The sequence below is a fragment of the Aptenodytes forsteri genome, unplaced genomic scaffold (genome assembly GCF_000699145.1).
Source record: "Aptenodytes forsteri isolate BGI_AS27 unplaced genomic scaffold, ASM69914v1 Scaffold155, whole genome shotgun sequence".
Taxonomy (NCBI): domain Eukaryota; kingdom Metazoa; phylum Chordata; class Aves; order Sphenisciformes; family Spheniscidae; genus Aptenodytes; species Aptenodytes forsteri.
The window spans coordinates 3761193-3780991 of NW_008794446.1; the positions used below are offsets into that span (position 1 = coordinate 3761193).

At 37.5% G+C, this 19799-nt stretch overlaps 1 protein-coding gene across 1 annotated transcript in view; it reads right to left on the minus strand.

Moving 5' to 3' along the window:
- Positions 1 to 429: 429 nt before the first annotated feature.
- NBEA (neurobeachin) overlaps positions 430 to 19799 on the minus strand; it is a 437354-nt gene continuing 417984 nt past the window's right edge. The window contains exons 52-57 of the mRNA XM_009290267.2: positions 19049 to 19204; positions 17962 to 18132; positions 7162 to 7263; positions 3543 to 3739; positions 2670 to 2821; positions 430 to 546 (exon numbers count right to left, since the gene is read on the minus strand). Of these exons, the coding sequence (XP_009288542.1) occupies positions 456 to 546; positions 2670 to 2821; positions 3543 to 3739; positions 7162 to 7263; positions 17962 to 18132; positions 19049 to 19204 (869 nt within the window). The 3' untranslated portion in view covers positions 430 to 455. The remainder of the gene's footprint in view (positions 547 to 2669; positions 2822 to 3542; positions 3740 to 7161; positions 7264 to 17961; positions 18133 to 19048; positions 19205 to 19799) is intronic.

Sequence of the window (19799 nt, forward strand, 5' to 3'; positions counted from 1 at the left end):
TATCCCTTTAAAGTTAAGATGTGCATCTGATGTACAAAGTATCAAACGTATTTTTTTATCTCAGCTTGAAAAGAGGCTGGAAATGGGATGCATGTTAGGTTCAAAGCCTAAACATTGAAACAACTGGACACAAGGTTCCCCAGAATTTTCAAAAGTCTCTTGTGGCGCATCCTACTACCTTTTCTCAATAAACAAAGATATATGAAATAATTACCAAAACATCTCCTAATTCATATAATTTACATGATACAAGCTTGCTTTTCAGCAGCTGGTGTTCAGTTGTGAAAAAACACACAAAGTAAAATGGTTGCTGACTACAATGTACAGCTATTGCTGGGTGTAATGGAATGTACAACGGAGGTCAATGCAGACGTGGTTTTCCACCAGAGACTACACCTTTCATTGCAGCACTTGTGCTCGCAGCTTTACCTGGGCTTTCAGTTCTTCATTCCACTTCAGTATCTGTTCTGATGTTCATAATGCCACCGGTTAAAATCTATATTAAAAGCTACGATGCTGCCAGAAGCCATGCCAGTAATCAGAGTTCTGAAAAAGATAGAAAAGATGGTCCTGTTAATCCTCTTTTACCTTCTTGAGCAATGGTTTACTATAAACAGTAAAAAAGCTAAAAGAACGAGGCACTTTTTGCAACACTGAAGATTAAACTCATGAGTGAGATTCAGTTTGTGATGGAGACACTACATTTAGGTGTCAACATATGAACCAAATTTCCATGTTCCCATTATGGTCAAGGGAGATCTAGAGATCCATTCAGTTGCCTTCACATAGGTAAAAGCACCATGCCACTTCAGATGCTCTTGCATATCCTGCCTTGCCTCCAGCTGCCTCTCCAGAAGTGTGTGGGTCTTCACTAGGTCCTTTGTCATACGTGCCGCCCCAGGTAAGTACCTCAGACCTCCAAGGTATCTCAAACAGTACTAACTGGCTATGGGTAGGCAACCAAATTAGGCCCTAATCAGTACCCTCAGTGCAGCCTGAGAACAACTCTCTACAGGTCACTGGGCATGCGCTTTAGGGTGTGTTTAATTTTCCTCTAGACTCCACAGGCTGTAGCAAGTAAATCACCACAGTTATTACGGGAGCTTATATCCATAGCTCACATGAAGACACCTATGCCAAAACACCTTCATTCAGGTGTTTTAGAACCCAGCTGTCTAATTGTAGGCACCTCATGCCACTGGAGGTGCCCCAGGATGGCTGACACATCTACGCTGGCTGGCAGCTGGGACACAGGACCTGTAGAGCGCTCTGCACTTGGGACTGCAGCTGGGATCAGCTGGATATCCTAGGGCCTTCCAGACAGAATGAGATGCCTCTGTGAAGACAACTGAACTTAAGCTGATCACACCTTGGTACTCCTAAAAAGCTTCATATTGAAATGTAGCCCCATATTTACATTGTTCTGGTGGCAATAGTTGAGGTGATTTTCCAGTTATCACATATCCTCTAATTCTGGTAGCTGAGTTTTAAAATTGGATCAGATATCTATCACCACCTCTATCAAACCATACAAATGCCATTCTCTGCTTAACTATGTGACTAAAGCTAAACAGGTACTTAAAGCACTTTGCACAGCTGGGGCTTCCCAGGCTGGTTACAATCAGGGACAGAGAAAATAGGCTACCTGAAATTTTTTGCAGTGTAAATAAATCTCTTCGAACAGAGCACAGTACTCTATGGATAAACTGGCAAAGCTCCAGAAGCGAATAGGCCTCTTCCAGTAAGTTAGTTTCAATTAGACTAGTTTGAGACAAAAAACTTGTTTCAAATCATCTTCTCATACATGAGTAAATCAGGTATGTATTTTGTTTATGGGTGTTTTTGTTGCCTTACAAAATGGGTACATAGCATAGGAATGCTAAAAAGTGTAAGAAAAATAAACTGAAATGAACGCTGTATGATTTTTCTAATATCTATGAATTCCTTGCATCTCACGAGCTTGTATATTAATAAGAAATACAAGACTGATGCATGATGTAAACAGCAAATCCACTCATAACCCTGCATAAATGCAACTTATAGGCTTACATTATAATCATATTACAATAGAAGACTGAGGGACCAGGTTCATATATCTTTTACATTGACAGTGTGCATTTTAGTGCCACAGCAGTGACTGCAAAAATCTAGGCTTGTACACTGCATCTCCATTGCTCAAGAAGGTCAAAGGAAAGGACCACACTCACTCCTGGTGGATAGATCCACTGATAGAATATTACACTTTATAGTCTAGATGCAACCCCAAGAAGTTCTCAAGCTCTACACAGCTGAAAATCAGAAATGTACCGCAAACTTTTGTAATTTGTTTTAAGGCATTGATTAATAGACACCACTACACTCCGATCCAGTCTGACTGTTCCTATGTTCTTAAGTTAATGTAATTTTACTCGTATTTTGCTAGCTGAGTCTCCAGCTTACTGACTTCAATGATATAAGACCTCACCTTAATGTTAAGCGCTTGTGCTATGAGACTCAAGGATCAGAAAAAATGCTGAGTCAGATAAATCAACAAGATAACAACTGGGGTAATGGTTTTGTACCATATCCTGTTAACGAGTGAATACCATAAATTCATACCTTAAAGTTCATGGAGATGTATATTTTGTGCAATTTTACCATTTACATACCAATATTAAAGACAAACTCACCTCTGATCATGAGACAGATCCATAGCTCTTATGCCAGCATCACAGCCAGGGTAAATATAGAGCTGCTTGAAGTCACAGGCCTGCCATACTTCCACCACACCATTGTCTCCCCCTGTCACCAGGTTCTGCCCATCGCTGCTCAGGAGGATGGCCTTCAGGAGAAAAAGACAAAACCCAAGCACACAGTTAGCTTTTATGGAAACGGGTCAATATTACAAAAATTTAATCAACTTATAAGCATTTCTTTTGCTCTGCCCACTTTAAATTTGAAGACAAAGGCTCCCACTCCTCTTTCTCCCCAGTCAAAAAATAAACTAACAAATTTTGGATCTCCAAATTTAATTAAAACAATTGTGCGGTTTTAAACATGAGATATAACCAAAAAGCTCTTTAACTGAATCTGCCAAGACCTGAGTTCAGCACAGAACATTTTGATGTTTGACCTACGATACTCAGTGCCACCACTAACACCTAAAGCCGAGCAGCGATCTGCATTCCTAATGCTGCTTCAAGTGCTAGTGACAGAGCAGAGCCCTGAAGGCACAAATTCACGTCTTGGCTAATAAATGAAGAATGGACTCTTTTCAGAGCATTTGTTTTAAAGACATATTTCCCCCCAAAATTTAATTCCAAACAAAAATTCTAGGAATTGTGTGGGATGATAAACAATTTGTTCTTATTTATTCTCGAAAAGCTCAAGTACAGTTTTGCATTTGGAGATGGAGATGAGAGGATTTGTGCTTGCACATGACTTAACCAGGAGGCGGCAATTTTACATATGTGATTTCCTTTAAACCACACTGCAAATAAATTCAATTTATTTCAATAAATAAAGGTGAGACACAACAAATGTTTGTTTGCATTTAGATTTACCCTGGTTGAATCATTGATCTCCATCTGAGCTAAGAGTTTGCCATTAATGCTGAAATTGCTGAACCGTCCTCGTTCATAGTAGATGATGCAGTGACCTTCACTAGATACTGAAATTAAGCGAGGATACAAGCAGTTTTCTGTTCCTTCCAAGGCTCTCAGCAAATCTCCAGTAATTGTGTGTACCAGACAAGGACCTTCTGTATATGAAAACATAATATATCATATATTTGCTGCTTATACAAACTATATACACTGTGCACAGAGGCAATGCATAATACACATTTAGATCACATTAGTCCTGCATAGATATAAGAAGATGCAATGTTTGCTTAAAGAATTTAGAATACACAACAGAAAAGGAAATGCAAGAACTAGCATATTAAGAAAATAGATACAACATGCCTAAAAGTGGTAGTTTATTATCTACTTAAACTGGTAGTTTTCATTGATCTATCTTCTAAAATATTCTTTCCTCTTTCCAAGCATTCAGAAGCCTCAGTCTTACTGCTCTCCTCCAACAACATGAACTCTCTTTAGCCTGCCCATTCACATTAAACAGATGGGGCCCTATCAGTGACTAGTAGGAGCAACTCCCAGAGGGCATATAATCGTATCACTGCATATTTCTCCTATAGACAATGGCAGTTCCTGTAGGTCCTCTCCCCCAATGAATGTGTTATATGCATAGATTTCAGTCCTGAATTGTTTTAACAATGGGTGTCATCTGACAGCCAACAGAGTTACTATGATATCTGGACGATAAGAGCTTTTAAGAGACCACACTATAACTGCATTTACTCCAGAGAGATTTTAGTATGAGATTTTAATGTCTTTTTATTACTGCTTATGAAAGAAAAAAAACAGCTATGAAATCTACAATGTACATTTTAAGATACAACACTAGGCTATTTCAATTTCAAGATCTATGAGAAAAACTCTTTTGAAAGTGAGATGTGTACTCCTACTGAGAAAAAGAGTCTCTTCTGTGATAAATGTAATGAGTCACGGTAAATACTAAATGTTTTCTTTTATGAATCACAGGATACTCCTGGACAGCACAGTAATCTCTTCCTTATACAACTGGCTCATGACCCTGAAAGTAAATTCATACTGGCAGACTCAGCCACCTCATATTAAGCCCTTCTAACTTCTCTGAAAATCAAACAGCAGCTGGGTTTGCCCTGGTAGAATGAATCACAGCATCAGTGCATTTGCCTGTGAGGCCTCTGGTACGGGTTTTTATCTGTGTTTGCATAAAGCCTCATGCAGAGAGACTCCAAGCCTGACTGGGTCCATGGGATACAACTGCAATGGAATTAATTGATTTTCTCAAATAGTTGAGTTTCAGCTTTGGAAATACTGAGGTGCCAGAATGTTATAAGAAGTGATGCCTCCGCCTTTAGAATAATTACCATGTTAGATTTTTCAAAAGAAAAGTGTAATACCTTCATATTTAAGCACACTGACAAACTGCCACTACCTTGGCTCAGCTGATTGGTCACGGACATGAAAAGGCACACAGAAAATCTTCTGATTTAGGATGCTACTGTAAAGACATACGGACTGACCGCTCTTTTTTGGGTTTGTTGGATAAGAACATGCAAACATCAACCTGACGCACAAGATTTTTCTCAGACGAGTCTTGTACGTGCTGTCTCCCTGCCTCAGCGGGTTCTCTGGCATGCTGTGCGTGTTATCACAGTGCTACAGCCAGCTCTGGAGGGGCAGTCTCCCCACGAGGGAGCACAGGCAGCGCCCAGGCAGGAAGGCAGAGCAACGCAGCACTGCCGTGAAATGCAGCCTAAGAAACTGGGAAGGGACTGGGAATGACAGAAACTGAAGAAGAAGCTTTAAAACAGGCATCTGCTGGAAAACAGCAATAAAAAAGGGATTTTCTCTCTCCATTTGTATATGGAATAGAGTTTGAAGAGGAAGGACAGGAGAAGAGTAACTCAGGGGACAGACTGGGTCTCCATTTCTCTGGATCAATTACAAACATATTCTGGATTCGATGTAAAAGTCTTTGGTCCTCCAGCAGCCTTTACCTCTAAAAATATATGTTACCAAAGCATCACGTACTTAATGAAGCAGAAGATAACTGAATACAGATTCCAGCTATTTTAATAAGAGGAAATTTGCAAATAGATAGTTGGAAAGGGTACACTATTACAGCAGTAAGAATATATAAAGCTGCCTTAAAAGATAAGAAATAGCAGTGCTGCAAGAAAAATCTTTAGATTCAGCATCACTGTACATTTTTTTCATAAATGTCTTGACTTCACCTACGACTGTTATGTAGTATGTCATTACGAGAGTTAATGACCCATTAAGATTTCCTGTTAAAAATGCCTTTACTCAAAAGTTTCACACTCAGCTTTGAAAATAAATGTTAAGCTCCGAGGCAGTATAAAAGACGATAACCCAGGAGCTCAGCTGTGAGCAAAAGCAGGCAGAACAAGCATCACATCCTTCCTACCCTCAGAAGCAGCAAACTTTTTAAAAAGGAGTACAACGATATCCATGGGGATGAATAAAACAGGCATCACTGTAGACCGAGAAAGCAAGTAGCTGGATGTGGATGTAGGAGTGGAGTGGAAATGAGATAGGAAGAGATATAAGGAAGAACCACCTTAAGGAAGGACAAGGGTAACGTAAAGCAAGGAAATAAGAAGGGATAAGAGATAATGTAGCACAAAAGAAAGTAAGAGAGAAGGGGGAGGAGGGGGAGACAAATAGGAAAGGAAAGGAGAAGAAGACATGCAGTTTGCCAAATTAAGAAAAGAAGCTGAACGAGAGAGGGCAGTGGGGGAAGAAAAGTGGGCATGGAATCAAGGGGAAAAGGAGGAGGTGGGCAGAAGAAGTGAAATGGAACAAATGAAGGAGAAACAGAATAAGGAAAGATGAAGCAAACACTCATTGAGGCGGGTGATTTATTTACATTGATTACCAGTTATACAGCAGACTGCTGCAGGTTTGGAAAGGTATTTTGAACATTTGTGTTAGCAATTGTTGGATACTCTGGATTCCATAGATAAGTAACAGGGAGAAAGTGTGAACAGATGGCTCGAAAAGTTTAATAGAAGAGAGGTAACAACAAATCTGCAAACTCCTCATTATTTGGAATCCACTACAAAAAAACCTACTGGATGAAATGCTGTCCACAGATCCAAAACCAAGCAAATTGACCCTGCTTCCCTTGCCAAGGAGACTGAGGTCAGTCCTACAAACTGCCATTCAATTAAGATCAGGGTGGAGAACTTGGAACTGGCCCTCCCCTAAATACAGGTCTCTATCAACAGGTTTCTTCAAAATCAGTAGATGTCATTATGAATTATTGTATAAATTTTTATCAACTGCTCTTCCAGATCTGGGGGGAATAGTAGCACAGGCTGACAGTTAGAAGGAATGATCAACTTAATTTGTGTCTAAACCTCGTAAGTCCAGATAGTAAGTAATAAAGTTCAGAGTAAGCTGCTGCAAATTCCCCCAGAATTACAACACATCTTAGTAGAGGAGACTTTGGATAATTAAAGTACATGTGGCTTGAGGGAACACTGAGAAGTACCACTAAAAAACGCTCTAAAAATGTTAAGACTTAAATCATAAAAACATTTCTGACCTTTAGCACCACTGATAACGAGTCCCAGCTCTGCACAGACCGACACACAGACAACTTCATGGTCGTGACCAGTTAGAACAGCCCGAGGAGCTGGATAATCACCTGTTACAAAAACACAAGAAGAAAAACAAAAAAAGGAAACAACAAGAGGAATGCCAAACCAGACCTGTTTTATCAACAAAAGAACTTTGCTGTAATTTGCCTTAAATCAGTAAGCATCAGAGAGGTGCAGTATGCTTAAATATCTCATACTTAGGTTTCCGAGCAAAATACATTCAGATATCATAAAGTTTCATAAGCACAGCTTCCCAATGCATTAATTCATACATTAACAAAAAGCAAATTTCTTTGGTTTAGAAATTATGGACTGCGTGCTGTTTACAATACACAAATGATAACAATACATTGCTGTTTTATGACCTAAAAATACTGGAAATGTATATTTCAGATAAAGAATACAAAGTGTGGTGGTATTAAAAGCAGCTGTAATGTAAAGATCTGCTATTGAACATATAAGTCTCTAGACTTCTGCTAGGAACCTAAAGAGCAGCATGAGTTAAGGATGTCCCTATATTAATGATCATAATTTTTTTCATGAAACTGGGGGTAGGAAAAGAAGAGAGGAGGAACAACACTGTACTAGAAAGATACTACTGTTGCATAGACATTATTGATTCAGAGACACGTTGAATGCTTATAGATTAAAATTATACCTAAACATGGTTATGGGTGTACATCATTTTATATATATCACTATGGATACCTTTGCCATTTTTATCACATTTAATTTATTAAAGAGCAGGATAGACTACTCCCTAAATATTTATTTTTTCTATTCAGGAGTGAAATGTATTTTATTTTGGGTTCAAACAAGTGGGCATTTATGGAGTGTTTATATGACAAATAGCAAGATTTCTGTTGTTTCTAATAATAACAGATGCTGACATCTTAACAGTGAAACTCCTATATGCAGTAAGGAATTGCTTAGTATTTGATATTGCTTTGCCAGCCAAAGAAAGTTAATCAGTACAAAAAATTAGCAACATGCTAGATAACACAGATTTCATCTGGTTATATTTATTTTGTACAAATGAAATATAGAAAATTGGTAAATTCCAAAGGACTGGAGCTCTGCCAGTGTAGTTCAAATACTTTAAAAGGATAAAAGAAATGACCTAGGGAACTACAGATGAATTACTGTAACATTAATCCTATGCAAAATAACAAAACGGTTAATCCACAGTTCTGTCAACGAAGAATTGGAAGCAAAAATCTCATTAATGCCAGTCACCATGCTGTACTGGAATGGGAGCCTTGTCAAGCAAGCTTCTTATCTGTTTTTGACAGGATGACAGGTATAGTTGATAAAGATGGCTATGTTAAAATGGCCTCCATGTATTTTTTTCAAGATAATTGTCTTAGCAATACAATGTTTTGATTTAAACCTGTTTTATATGGAACTGACTGTGGACAACATGGATGGCACAGAAGCTGGTTCAATGACAGATCTTAAAATTTTTTGTCCATAGAAAGGATGAGCTACATATTAGGATATTGGAAATTAGTGTGTCCAATTAGGAGCTGGGAATTGATTCTTGATGGAATACTAACCAATAATGTTATCTACAGGATAATATAAAATCTTTGCTGGTAAGATATGGTTGTATATAAAACTGATACAAAGATTCATGGGCAACTGTATAATGAAGAGAGAAAGTCATTATTATAACATTCTCTGCATTGCCTAGTTAAATAAAAAGGTAGCAAAATGTGTTTTATTTATTTTATTTATTTTGAATGTAGCCAGGTGGAAGGTAGATGCACCTGGACAAGCACATGCTCTGCTCACTGGAGACGAGATTCTGTTCTGGAAGGCAGTGAGACAGAAGGATTTATGGAGCCAGAAAGAAAAACTCCCTCAACATTAACTTTCAGTGCAATACCCTTGAATAGCAAATAGGGGTTGAGAACTATCTTGCCGCTGTAGACCAGAAAGATTAAAGTCTTGTACCCACATTTACAGAAATGAGCTTAAAGGAGGATCACACAACTGATACAGAGAATAAGACAGGAGGCTACACAGTGTTTAAAGTGTCTTCTCTCTTCACTGCACAGGCAGCAAAGCAGTGACTTGACCACCATAGCTGGGAGTCACGGGCGTAAAAGATGTCCAGTAGCCCAGAAATTTATCTTGCAGCTAACGGCACAGCGAGGTCCAATGGGTGAATGGCTGCACACATTTCAACCCTGCAATAAAATGCCGTTTCCTAACTGGAAAAACAGTTAAACCCTAAAAGAAATTAACAAGGGAACTACTGGAGTAGCTAAACAATATTGCATGGGTTTCTGAAAGATATGCTTTAGGAATGGAGGCTTGGATAGACTTTTGTGGGTCAACGAATGTAGTCTTTTTTATTGCAGACAATCATATCATATAAACCTGTTAATAAATTAGTGAAATGGCTATCTGGGTATATGACTTGGAAGGATGTTCCAGACCTTTCCTACTCTAAAGGAGAGAAGTATTCTGATTTTCAGTCTGAATTTATTCCTGTCTACCTTGTATCTCTTTGTTCTTGTGTCAGCACTGTCCTTTAGCTTCAGGGCTTCTCCCTCTCTTATGTTTTCCCCAGTTATGTACTTACAGAAGAAATCAGCCCTCTCAGCCTTTCCTTTTGACTCTGTTAAACAACCAAAACTCTTAAAGACTCCTTTGAAGTGATGGGCTTGCCATTTTTTAGTCATCGTAGTAACTACCTGTCCTTGTCTAGCTCCAAGTTTGTTCTTAAAATTTGGGTAGCCAGAACTTTATATAAAAACAGTTCTTGAAATTTTAGGGTGAATCTACAGTAGTTCTTGCCAAACCCTAACATCTCCTGTCATCGAAATTTTAATAATAATTCCATGTATTTTACTATCTTTCTCAACCAGCTGAGAACTACCAACCATGGATTTACAGACTTCAGTTTTGGACCCAATAGTACAGGGTGGGTCAATCTACCTGGTCTTATCATTGCATTGTACAGACACATTAACACTTTCTTTCCTATCTCTAATGAAAACAGCTGTCCCAATAAATCCTAGTTTCCCAATCTTTAATCTAGCCTGCAAGAAAAGAATCTTTCTGGTCTGGAAACTGAAGATGTGAACTGAAAACTGGGCTTTACTGCTAGGGAAGGATGGATGTTGGAAGAAACAGAGAAAGATGCTTTGTGTTTCTCATCAAAGATTAGCTATACTTTGAGATTTAGATTTTTATAATTTCCCCATCAATGTTGCTGTTGAGAACCCCATCTCCTTTTGAGGTTTTCTTTTCTCCAAGTGTGTAACAGAAAAGTGAAAAAAAAAAAGCAATTCAAATAAATTCAGAATTCTCCACTTTTTTTTTTTTCCTTTGTATGTCCTGGAAAAAAAGAGGAATTATGCTCAAACGTCATCTTGGCTTAAGCTCTGATTACAGAGGTGTATACAGTAGTGTCATCAGACTGCAAGGGTGAATGACTGAAATTATTAGATGGTTAGAAATTTTTTAAGGGAAAAGAAATAATGCAATTTTCAAAAGGACATTTTCCTCAGTGTTTCCTAGGAAAACACTGTAATATCATGAAACTGTAAAATGTCAGAATATGAAAAATGAGCATATTTAATTCACTTCTTGATTTATAAAGGTAAAGGAAAAAGCTTATAAGAAACAACTGCCCTGAAACACAAATCTTTGAGTCCTGTTTTTCAGTAAATACAAATTAATAATGGAATATCATTATTAGGAGTAACAGTCCAACAGTAATTTTTCCCCTTAGGGCTCAAAGAAAAAATTATTCAGTGATACTTTCTACAGGAAAAGCTGTGGCACGGGGAAGAGAACCTCAGTCATATTACATTTTATTGCTAAGGACAGAAGTTGTGAACTCCAGGAACCATTCAAAATCTAGCAAAATATTCTGTCACTGTCACATCACCACTGATAGATGCAGCCAGAGGTCAAAGGCTGCAGCTCTGAGGGAATTGCAGGTGAAAATATCCTACCTATGAACTGAGATACCATCACTGTAAACTCCCTGTAATTTCCCCAAAGGAGCACCTTTGAACCGAATTACTAGAGGGCAGAAGGAAAAAAAAAAAGTGTTGTATTTCCAAACAAGTAAGTTTTATTACAAAGTCTAAAATAAAATCCATCTTCCCTTTTCTCTGAAAAATATAATGCTTAATACTATTGTAAGGTTCTTCTGAAATGAATGGTGCTTTCATATGGTGAGGAAAAAAACAGAAGAAAAGAAAGAGAACAGACAGTGTTACTATTTCTCTCATATTGTCCTCTTCCAGGAATTATGTACAGATTGGTATGGGGACACATCTAGGAGACTTCTGTATAAAGAAGCATGAGAGCACAAGGCAAATTCCAGCTTCCATTTCATCTCTGACTTTGACAGAAGTACAAGGCTATAGCTCAAGTAGTTGTTGAAAATAATTTAATTTACTATTTATTTTACTATTAGCACTTTTGAGGGGATACTCTTCAGAAAAAAAAAAATCTTAGAAAATACTATGACTTTCATGGAAGTGAAAATGTAATAGCCTTCTTGAATATTTACTGTCAGAAAAAAACATCCTGGAGTTTGATGAAAAGGTAAGGCTACAACCAATAAATAGGAATATTTCAAAATAGGAAATAGCCAATAACAATGTCCACAACATGAGGGAGCAATGCTTGTAAAAGAAAGAATTTTGACAGAAAAATATTCATATATTCAAAATATTCTCACCTCTGGCAGAACTGATTTATTTGTTGAGGAATGTGAGGAGCATTGTATATATCTACAAACAACTCACCAAGGTGAGTGACTTTCAGCTGTCTTGCAACTATCCAGAATAGCCAATAACAATGTCCACAACATGAGGGAGCAATGCTTGTAAAAGAAAGAATTTTGACAGAAAAATATTCATATATTCAAAATATTCTCACCTCTGGCAGAACTGATTTATTTGTTGAGGAATGTGAGGAGCATTGTATATATCTACAAACAACTCACCAAGGTGAGTGACTTTCAGCTGTCTTGCAACTATCCAGACCCCAAAAGGGAAAATAGAGTGGAGGAGAGGAGAGTAAGGATTTGCAGCTTCTCTTCCTATTTCTTCCACTAAATTGCTTTGAGAACTTTGGCAAGTCGCTGAACTGCCCTGTGCTGTACAGCTCCCATTGGATATGCAGCAAAAAAATGGGCACAGACATCTGTTGATAAAATGCTAGCTATAACTGCATTAGTTCAGGTGTGTTATTGGCTCATTTACCTTTGCTTAGCAGTCTTGAGAGAGGTGTCTTTGGCTACCAGAGTAGAGACCATGCCAGTAAAATTTACACACTGGTTTTCAAAGAGCTTCTACTCTGGCAGAAAAGTGCCAAGATACTTTATTTTAAAAATTAATACCTAAATTGTACAAACATATAAGTACTGTAATAGCTCTTTAAACATGCAAAGCAGATTGCATGTATGCCAATGTGCTTGCACAGCCATCCAGTCCACTTGGTACAGAACACACTGGTGGCTATTTTTAAACTGCTGCCCTTTCAAGGTTAAACTAGGGCATGTTATAGGGTATTAAACTGTGGACGGATATAAAAGAGTAAATGAATATTCTGAGTTCAGAATAACTACTCTTTCAAGATACAAACTCGCAAAACCTGCGATGTTCACAATTTTAAATTGTTTCAAAAATATGTTATGTAAAAGGAACAAATAAAAGTATACTTCACAACAGACTTAAAAAAAAGTGAAGGTTAACTTGACAAAGATCCTTTATGGTAGCGCTTACCCTCCCTTTCAGGTATATACAGAATACACTCACTGGGATAGGGTGAATCGTTAGCACCTCTGAGGATTATGTTACAATGCTAAACAAACCCAGCTTAGGGTTGATAGACACAATATTTTCCAATGATCAGCACAGTTCCTGTTAGAAAAAGCAGGGTTAACTCTCACACCTCTTGTGACCATCCTCTTGGAAGCTACAATAGGTAATGAGAAATGTCAAGTCCCAAGATCAATGAAATTTCAGGCTCTAGGGACAAAACAGGAATAGCATTGATCCTTTTAAAGAACACCAGTCAAAGGGTGAATGTAATATATTGCACAGAGAGGCTCAAGAGGATAAGCGGCCAAGTCCAACATACTTACCTGACAAAAAATTCAATCAGCTTTTAGCACAAGCTGCCTACCCTTCCTTTCTTTCATGCAGGAGTCTGATTCCAATTAAAGTGTGCAAATTAATTTTTATCACTTCCAAATTAGTTTCTGAATTTGTGTCTGTTTCAGATGAAAGCATCTGTCCCTCACTTTTCTGCAATTCTATCATCCACTTTGGTATCTGTTCAAAGACTCGGAGATAATTCTAATTTTCAAAGTCACTTGTTTGAAAGAGACATTCAATAAAGCAATCATAAAATATAAAAATAAAACAACTATAACGATACATGTTGAACTCCAGGGCATATCATGTACTCTCTTTGCTCCTTTTTGTGATGACTAATACAGTTGCTATGTGAGAAGAAATTTGTATACAAATTAGCGCTCAGCTAAAACAAATCCCTATATATCATAAGAGAAAAAAAATCAAGCCCCAAATTGTCAAACTCCATCACAATAATTTTTCTATTCAATCTCTTAGAACTGCAAAGATTTACATTTGCCAGATCACTTCAAAGAATTAAAATAAGCAAACTATGTCCTTTGCATGTGCCGTGTCTTCCTAAGAGAAAACAGATTTCTTTCACTGTTCTCTCAACTGCAGCAGATTTATACAATGCGGTCATCAACTTAATAAGGTGCAGATTCAGATTACCTATTTCAGATGGGCAATTTTGGCTTAGAAAGTAGGTATCTGATCCTGGCAAGATGACTAAGCTTCATTCAGTTCAGTGTTTTTCCCAAAGGTGGTACTTATCTAAGCAAGGATAAAGAAGTAAAGGGAGGCTCAAGTGTACATAAAAACACAAAAACCTGCATTCAACTCCCTTTCAGCCTAAAGGAATTCATGCCACACATCCTACTTTCCAGGAGCAACCCCAGGCACCAGCCTCTAGTCTAGGCCAGAAAAGGACATTTTCTATCACCGCTATTGGAGCTTAGCCATTGCATAGCCATGAAACCAATTTTTGTTGGACCAGAGAAAGTGCAAGTAGGGAGACGATTTGCCCTACATACTGCTGCTGAAGGGATGCAGTTTTCATTCCTGATTTCTTGATTTATCTCTATTTTTATCAAATCATCATGTCATATAAGATTGATAAACAGAAGTAGAGAAAAGAATTTTGCTTTCCACCAAAGCTGGAGGTTCACAGGGGGCCACTCCCACATTAATTTATAGCCTGATAGTCAGCATATGCTTGTGAATATGGGAATGTGGGTTTGAAACCCCGAGTCTCTGGAGGCCAAAAACTTAAGTCTCCCACTTCCTGGACAAACATGCTAACCAGAAGGGGTTTTGCAAGCTACTTTTGAAAGCTACCCCATGGAAAACATTGTGTTTAAAATCTGGTAAATTTTCAGTCTTCTCACAGCAATTGTGAGAAATGCCAAGACATTGTTACAAATGCAAACTGAACTAGAAACTCCTTTTTGATACTTACTGTAGAATAAAAGTGATAACTTAATAAATGCATTGATTGGAAAATTATTTTAGAATTATAAAAGGAAGTTCACCATGCTCTCATAGGCAAGTTTTCAACTACTGAGCTGGAGCAGCCACTCACAATTTTTCTCCATTCTCCTCCCTAAACCAGAGATGGTTCTGTATTTCCCACAGACACAGCTGAGGTTATCCTCTGAGCACATGCCCGCACAGGTATTTCAGCAGAAGGCTCTAGGTAGGTCCAACAGGTTAGGTTATTGACATATGTGTTGTTTAGTAAAGATTTTATCTAACTCATGGATTCTGGAATATGGAATTTTAGCAGAATTGATAAGGAGTTTGTTCTGACAATCTTTTGCCCCAGAGTATTTCACAATAAATGATTGTGATTGCTATGTTTTCTAATGAAATGGTATCTACATTTTTCTATACTATGTATAAATATATATAAACTATATATAAACTGTTTAGGACTGGGGGCCTGCTTTCTGCCCGCCCCCCCCCCCCCCCCCCCACCCCCATAACAAAATTAACTGTCTTTCAGCTTAAAAGATCATTATAAAGTCAAGTATCTAACCCAGATAATTACTATACCTGACATTTTTCTTTGAATCCTTCACCTTCTTACAGTCTGTGATATAAAATACCTTATCTGTGTCTCCAGATGACAGCTTTCAAAAAACTAATCCCCCTTTTTGTCCCTGAAAATATCATCTACATCTTTCTGGAAATTCATTCCGAAGATGTTAACTAATTGGATTTGACCTACAGTGAACATCTCATTTTCAGTTTTCCTACAAGGTAAATCCTAATCTTCTACTAGTAAGTCTAGAAGAGCAGATTAGGAAATATTTCTTTACTACTTCGGTAGCTTAAACTATGTAAAACTTCAAACGTATGTTCGTAAGAATTGTTGAGAATGTTTCACTCCTGAAAATTAGTATACAGGGAATCAGTCATACAACAAGCTATCATGTCTGTTCATGGCAGGGAACAGAATCTAGCAGTCAGTACTTCAGCAGAAAGATTTAGTAACTGCAGAAGTAGGTCCTTCAGGCACATAGTCACTAATGTGATCTATCCTTACTGATGTATGTTCATGAAAAGTCAAAGTAGCTGTTAATAAGGAAATGTTTACAACACATGAAGTTCTGGTTATAGTACAGTACCAGTACATAATTAGCATATCCCTGTTAACTTTAATCCAATGAGTAGAGATAGCAATAATAGTGATGACATCACTTTTCCTCCACAGCAGTCTTCAACATGTCTTCAACATGAGTAGTAAGAAATCTGATCAGTGTATTTTGAAGCTAGCCCAGCGGATATGCTATTTAATCTTCCTGGGTGCTGCTCTCTGTGCCTGTGAGATTACATTTGCCTAGACATGACTATCTGCAGCACAGTCTCCCATTAATCTGACTGCAAGGCCTTTTCTTCAGCAAAACAGTGTCTTATCCATACAGAGGCAGAGGTAGAGAGCAAATCATACTATTGGTTTTTGTTTTCATTGACTTCTGTCAACCAACTGATATCCTTTCTTTTCATAAAATTAAAGTTCTCCAAGGCAAGCACTTCCAAAGATACACAGCTGAGATATTAAACCTGAGATTCCAAAAAGTACCACCTTCTTGCATTCAGGTATGTTCATGATGAGAAAAAGGTATCGGAACTAAAATCAATTTATCTGCAAAAGAAGTGGAGTGGTTTGCATCAGCCCGTCAGGAGATGCTAATGGCAAGGCTGTCCAAGCCCCACATAATCAAAGGAAGTAAAGGAAAAGTCTTACATTTTTAATTCAATGAAAAGAACAAGCTCTTACTTTTTTCTGACTCTCAGCACAGAAATTACTAATACTTGATATGAATCACACAGGCATCCAAGGAAGCAAAATGGCATCAAGCTAAACAGAGTGCCCAGAAATAAAATTCCTTTTCAGACTGAATTTCTCCCTATCTGAGAATTAAGTGCTAAAAAAGCCATGGAATACACATAAAAAATAGAAAAAAATGTTACGGAAATACAATTTAATATTTTTTCCCCTTCATTCTCTCTGTGTTATAAAAACAAAAGAAAGCCAGGTGAGAAAGTGACATTTTTATCTGTCTCCCCTTTGCTCTGCTTACAGACAAATGGAAGAAAATTAAAACATAATAAAAAACCTGCTGCTGTGAAATTAACAAAATATGTACTTTGTGGCAAATAAAACACTTTTTTATGAGACATTCAGTTGAAGTAATGCTTTCACTTAGATGTCTGTAGCTGACAGGTCTACAACTGCCTCCAGTCAGTACTTGAACCAGAGATCAAAATTGATAGTGGTGGATTCCTCTATGTTTATCTAAAGAGGCAATATCCTTGTGCTGAAAGTAATCATCAGAATTCAGAATCTGCTTTAAATGATAATGTGCATGGATTTAGTCTTGTACAAAACAGCTCTAGTATATGGATAAAAGTTGCTCTTGTCTTTAGCTGTGGTCACGTTTCTGGCTTCGGTGAAGGGACCTTGTAAATTAGTAGTGCACTTTAAGCACCCTCCTATATAAATTAATATTATTATTATTATTGTGTCACCTTCACTCTGCAAAGCACTGATAGTTAGTCCCCTGTAAATGAAATGTAAACTCTTCCTGACATTTTATCTTTTTCTATTTTTATTCAGTCACATTGCTTCTCCAAAGGTTTGCTTGCTATAGAGAGACCTTTCTCAAGGGGACTCATTTAATTCCATGGCATGTGAGACATTCTTTTTTTGAAAAGGCGAGCAGCTGATATAGCATGCTGTAGCACAAAAGTAGTACGCTAAAATGCCAAAAAATATTTCTGGGGAAAGGAAAGTCAAAATATAGTGATATACGTCCTGTCACTTAAAGGCCATAACCATCTTGTTCTAGTTTATGATGACATGATGCTATAAGTGATAAAGGCAATTATGAATTTAAGAATTACTCCCATACTATTATCTGTTACCACGCACAGACTGTTTAAACATTTTTTTGGCTAGTACTCAATGAATTGCTTAGCATGTGGTGCTCTTCTTATACCAACTTTCAACCTGTAAGTGAAGTAACGATACATTTGGTAATACCTTCTGAACCTGACAGCAGAAATGCTAAAATGAATAGGTGTGACAGAGGACCTCTCACGAAGGTGTTTTTTACAGGATATACTTACTGCTATTTGGATTGTCACCTATAATATGATGTCGGCCACTCCAGTACCAAAGCAGCAATGTGGCGTCACGAGACCCAGACACGATGTAGCAATCACCACCGATATAGGACTCTGATCTGGCAAGGCAAGTCACGACATCCCAGTGGCCAAACACAATCTGAGTTAATTTTCCTGGTGGGAGTGCAAAGTGATACAAATTCAGTTTTTTTAAGTACTTGCAGCATTTAAAAATCATTAACTAAGTCATTAACAAATGTTCAGTTCAAATGTAATTTTTGCCTCATGTCCCTTAATTAGACTTCACTACATGCTACAAAAAGATTAAAAAATCACAAAGGTAAAACTTTTTTTTTTTTCTTTTTACATTCCTATTGAGGGCTGTGCTCTGTGTCAATCCATAGCCTAACCCTTATCTCTGAAAATCAAGTCAGTGCTACAGTCACTGAATATTAAGTGGAGTTACTGCTCCATCAGTATTTAAGCAATGGTGTTAGAACACCATTTGCGAATTTCATGAATGATATGCATAAGACAGTACATGAACTTTTCCATAATGGTGCTACATTATTATATTAAAAATGTGTATTTGTTCTATGTTAATGTCAAACTAAGGTTTACTATGATCATCACCTCCTTCTTTCTATTATTGCAATCATGTTTTAGCAATATACTGAATGATAATAGGCTGAGGAATCAGACAAAGAAACAAAATATTGGTTCCTGGTAGGAGGCTATGCAACCTACTTCCTTATTACATGGAATAAATAGAGAGAGAAACAATACAGCCATGAAAGTATTGTAACAAAAATTTTGGTTGGCCCTTTTGATATGATCAATTCCCTGAATATAACTATGGTTTTCAAAAGTTACCACTAAAAAAATTGCATGCCTTTCCATTTCCTTTTACAGCCTTTATCTTCCAAAAAAAAGCATCTTAAAGCTATTATGCTCAAACAATAATAAAGGATTTTATAAACTGCCCTTTATCATTTATTGAGGGGTAAGCACAGGCATTAGATATGGTAGTATTAAGACAACCGTCTACTTTGTGACCTAAGAAGAAACAGGTGGTTGTATTTAGGGTCACCTGTTTCCGTAGAATAAACTCGAAAGCTCTTGTCCCAGAAACCACAGATAAGAATGTAGCGGTTATCTGCTGTGACCACGAAGCAATGTGCATTGATTTGGATGCTCTGATCCACAAGGTCTGTGATCTGCCGTTTGTTCACACCAGAGTTATTGGCTGTAACGAAATGCAAAACACATTTTACAAGTAAGCCATTCCAACACCTTCCTGTCATCCACTTACAGGAGAAAATGAATACATTTAACTTTCAATGAACTGTGAATTTGTTGTTGGGTAAGCATTTTGAATATGAACATTTAGAGCTGTCTATATGGGTGTCAGAAATACAAAATTATTGTGAGATTTCTGGTTTCCCTTTGAATAAGACAAAAGATTTTACAGGAGATGACAATTTCTTATAAACTGCCTGATGCACTGCATAATACGAGGTAATATTTTAAGTGCTCTGCTGAATTACTCTCCAAAACTAAACCGAACTAACAGAAAACAATGGAAGTCCATTTAAAATCCCAAGTCAATGCTAACAATACTGCAGAAAGTCAATTCTTGGTGGTTGATACCTCTCCTACAGAAAATATCCCAGCTTGTGTTGTGTGACCTTGACATCTTAACTGGATCAAAGACGTAAGGATTCAACCAATGAAGCAATTTTAATTGAATGTGCTTTTTTTAACACTGTCTTCTCATCTACTCCTCAAGCAGGGAGCCAGGCCATGGGCGGTAATGTTAAAAGTGGCAACGCCACCTGGAA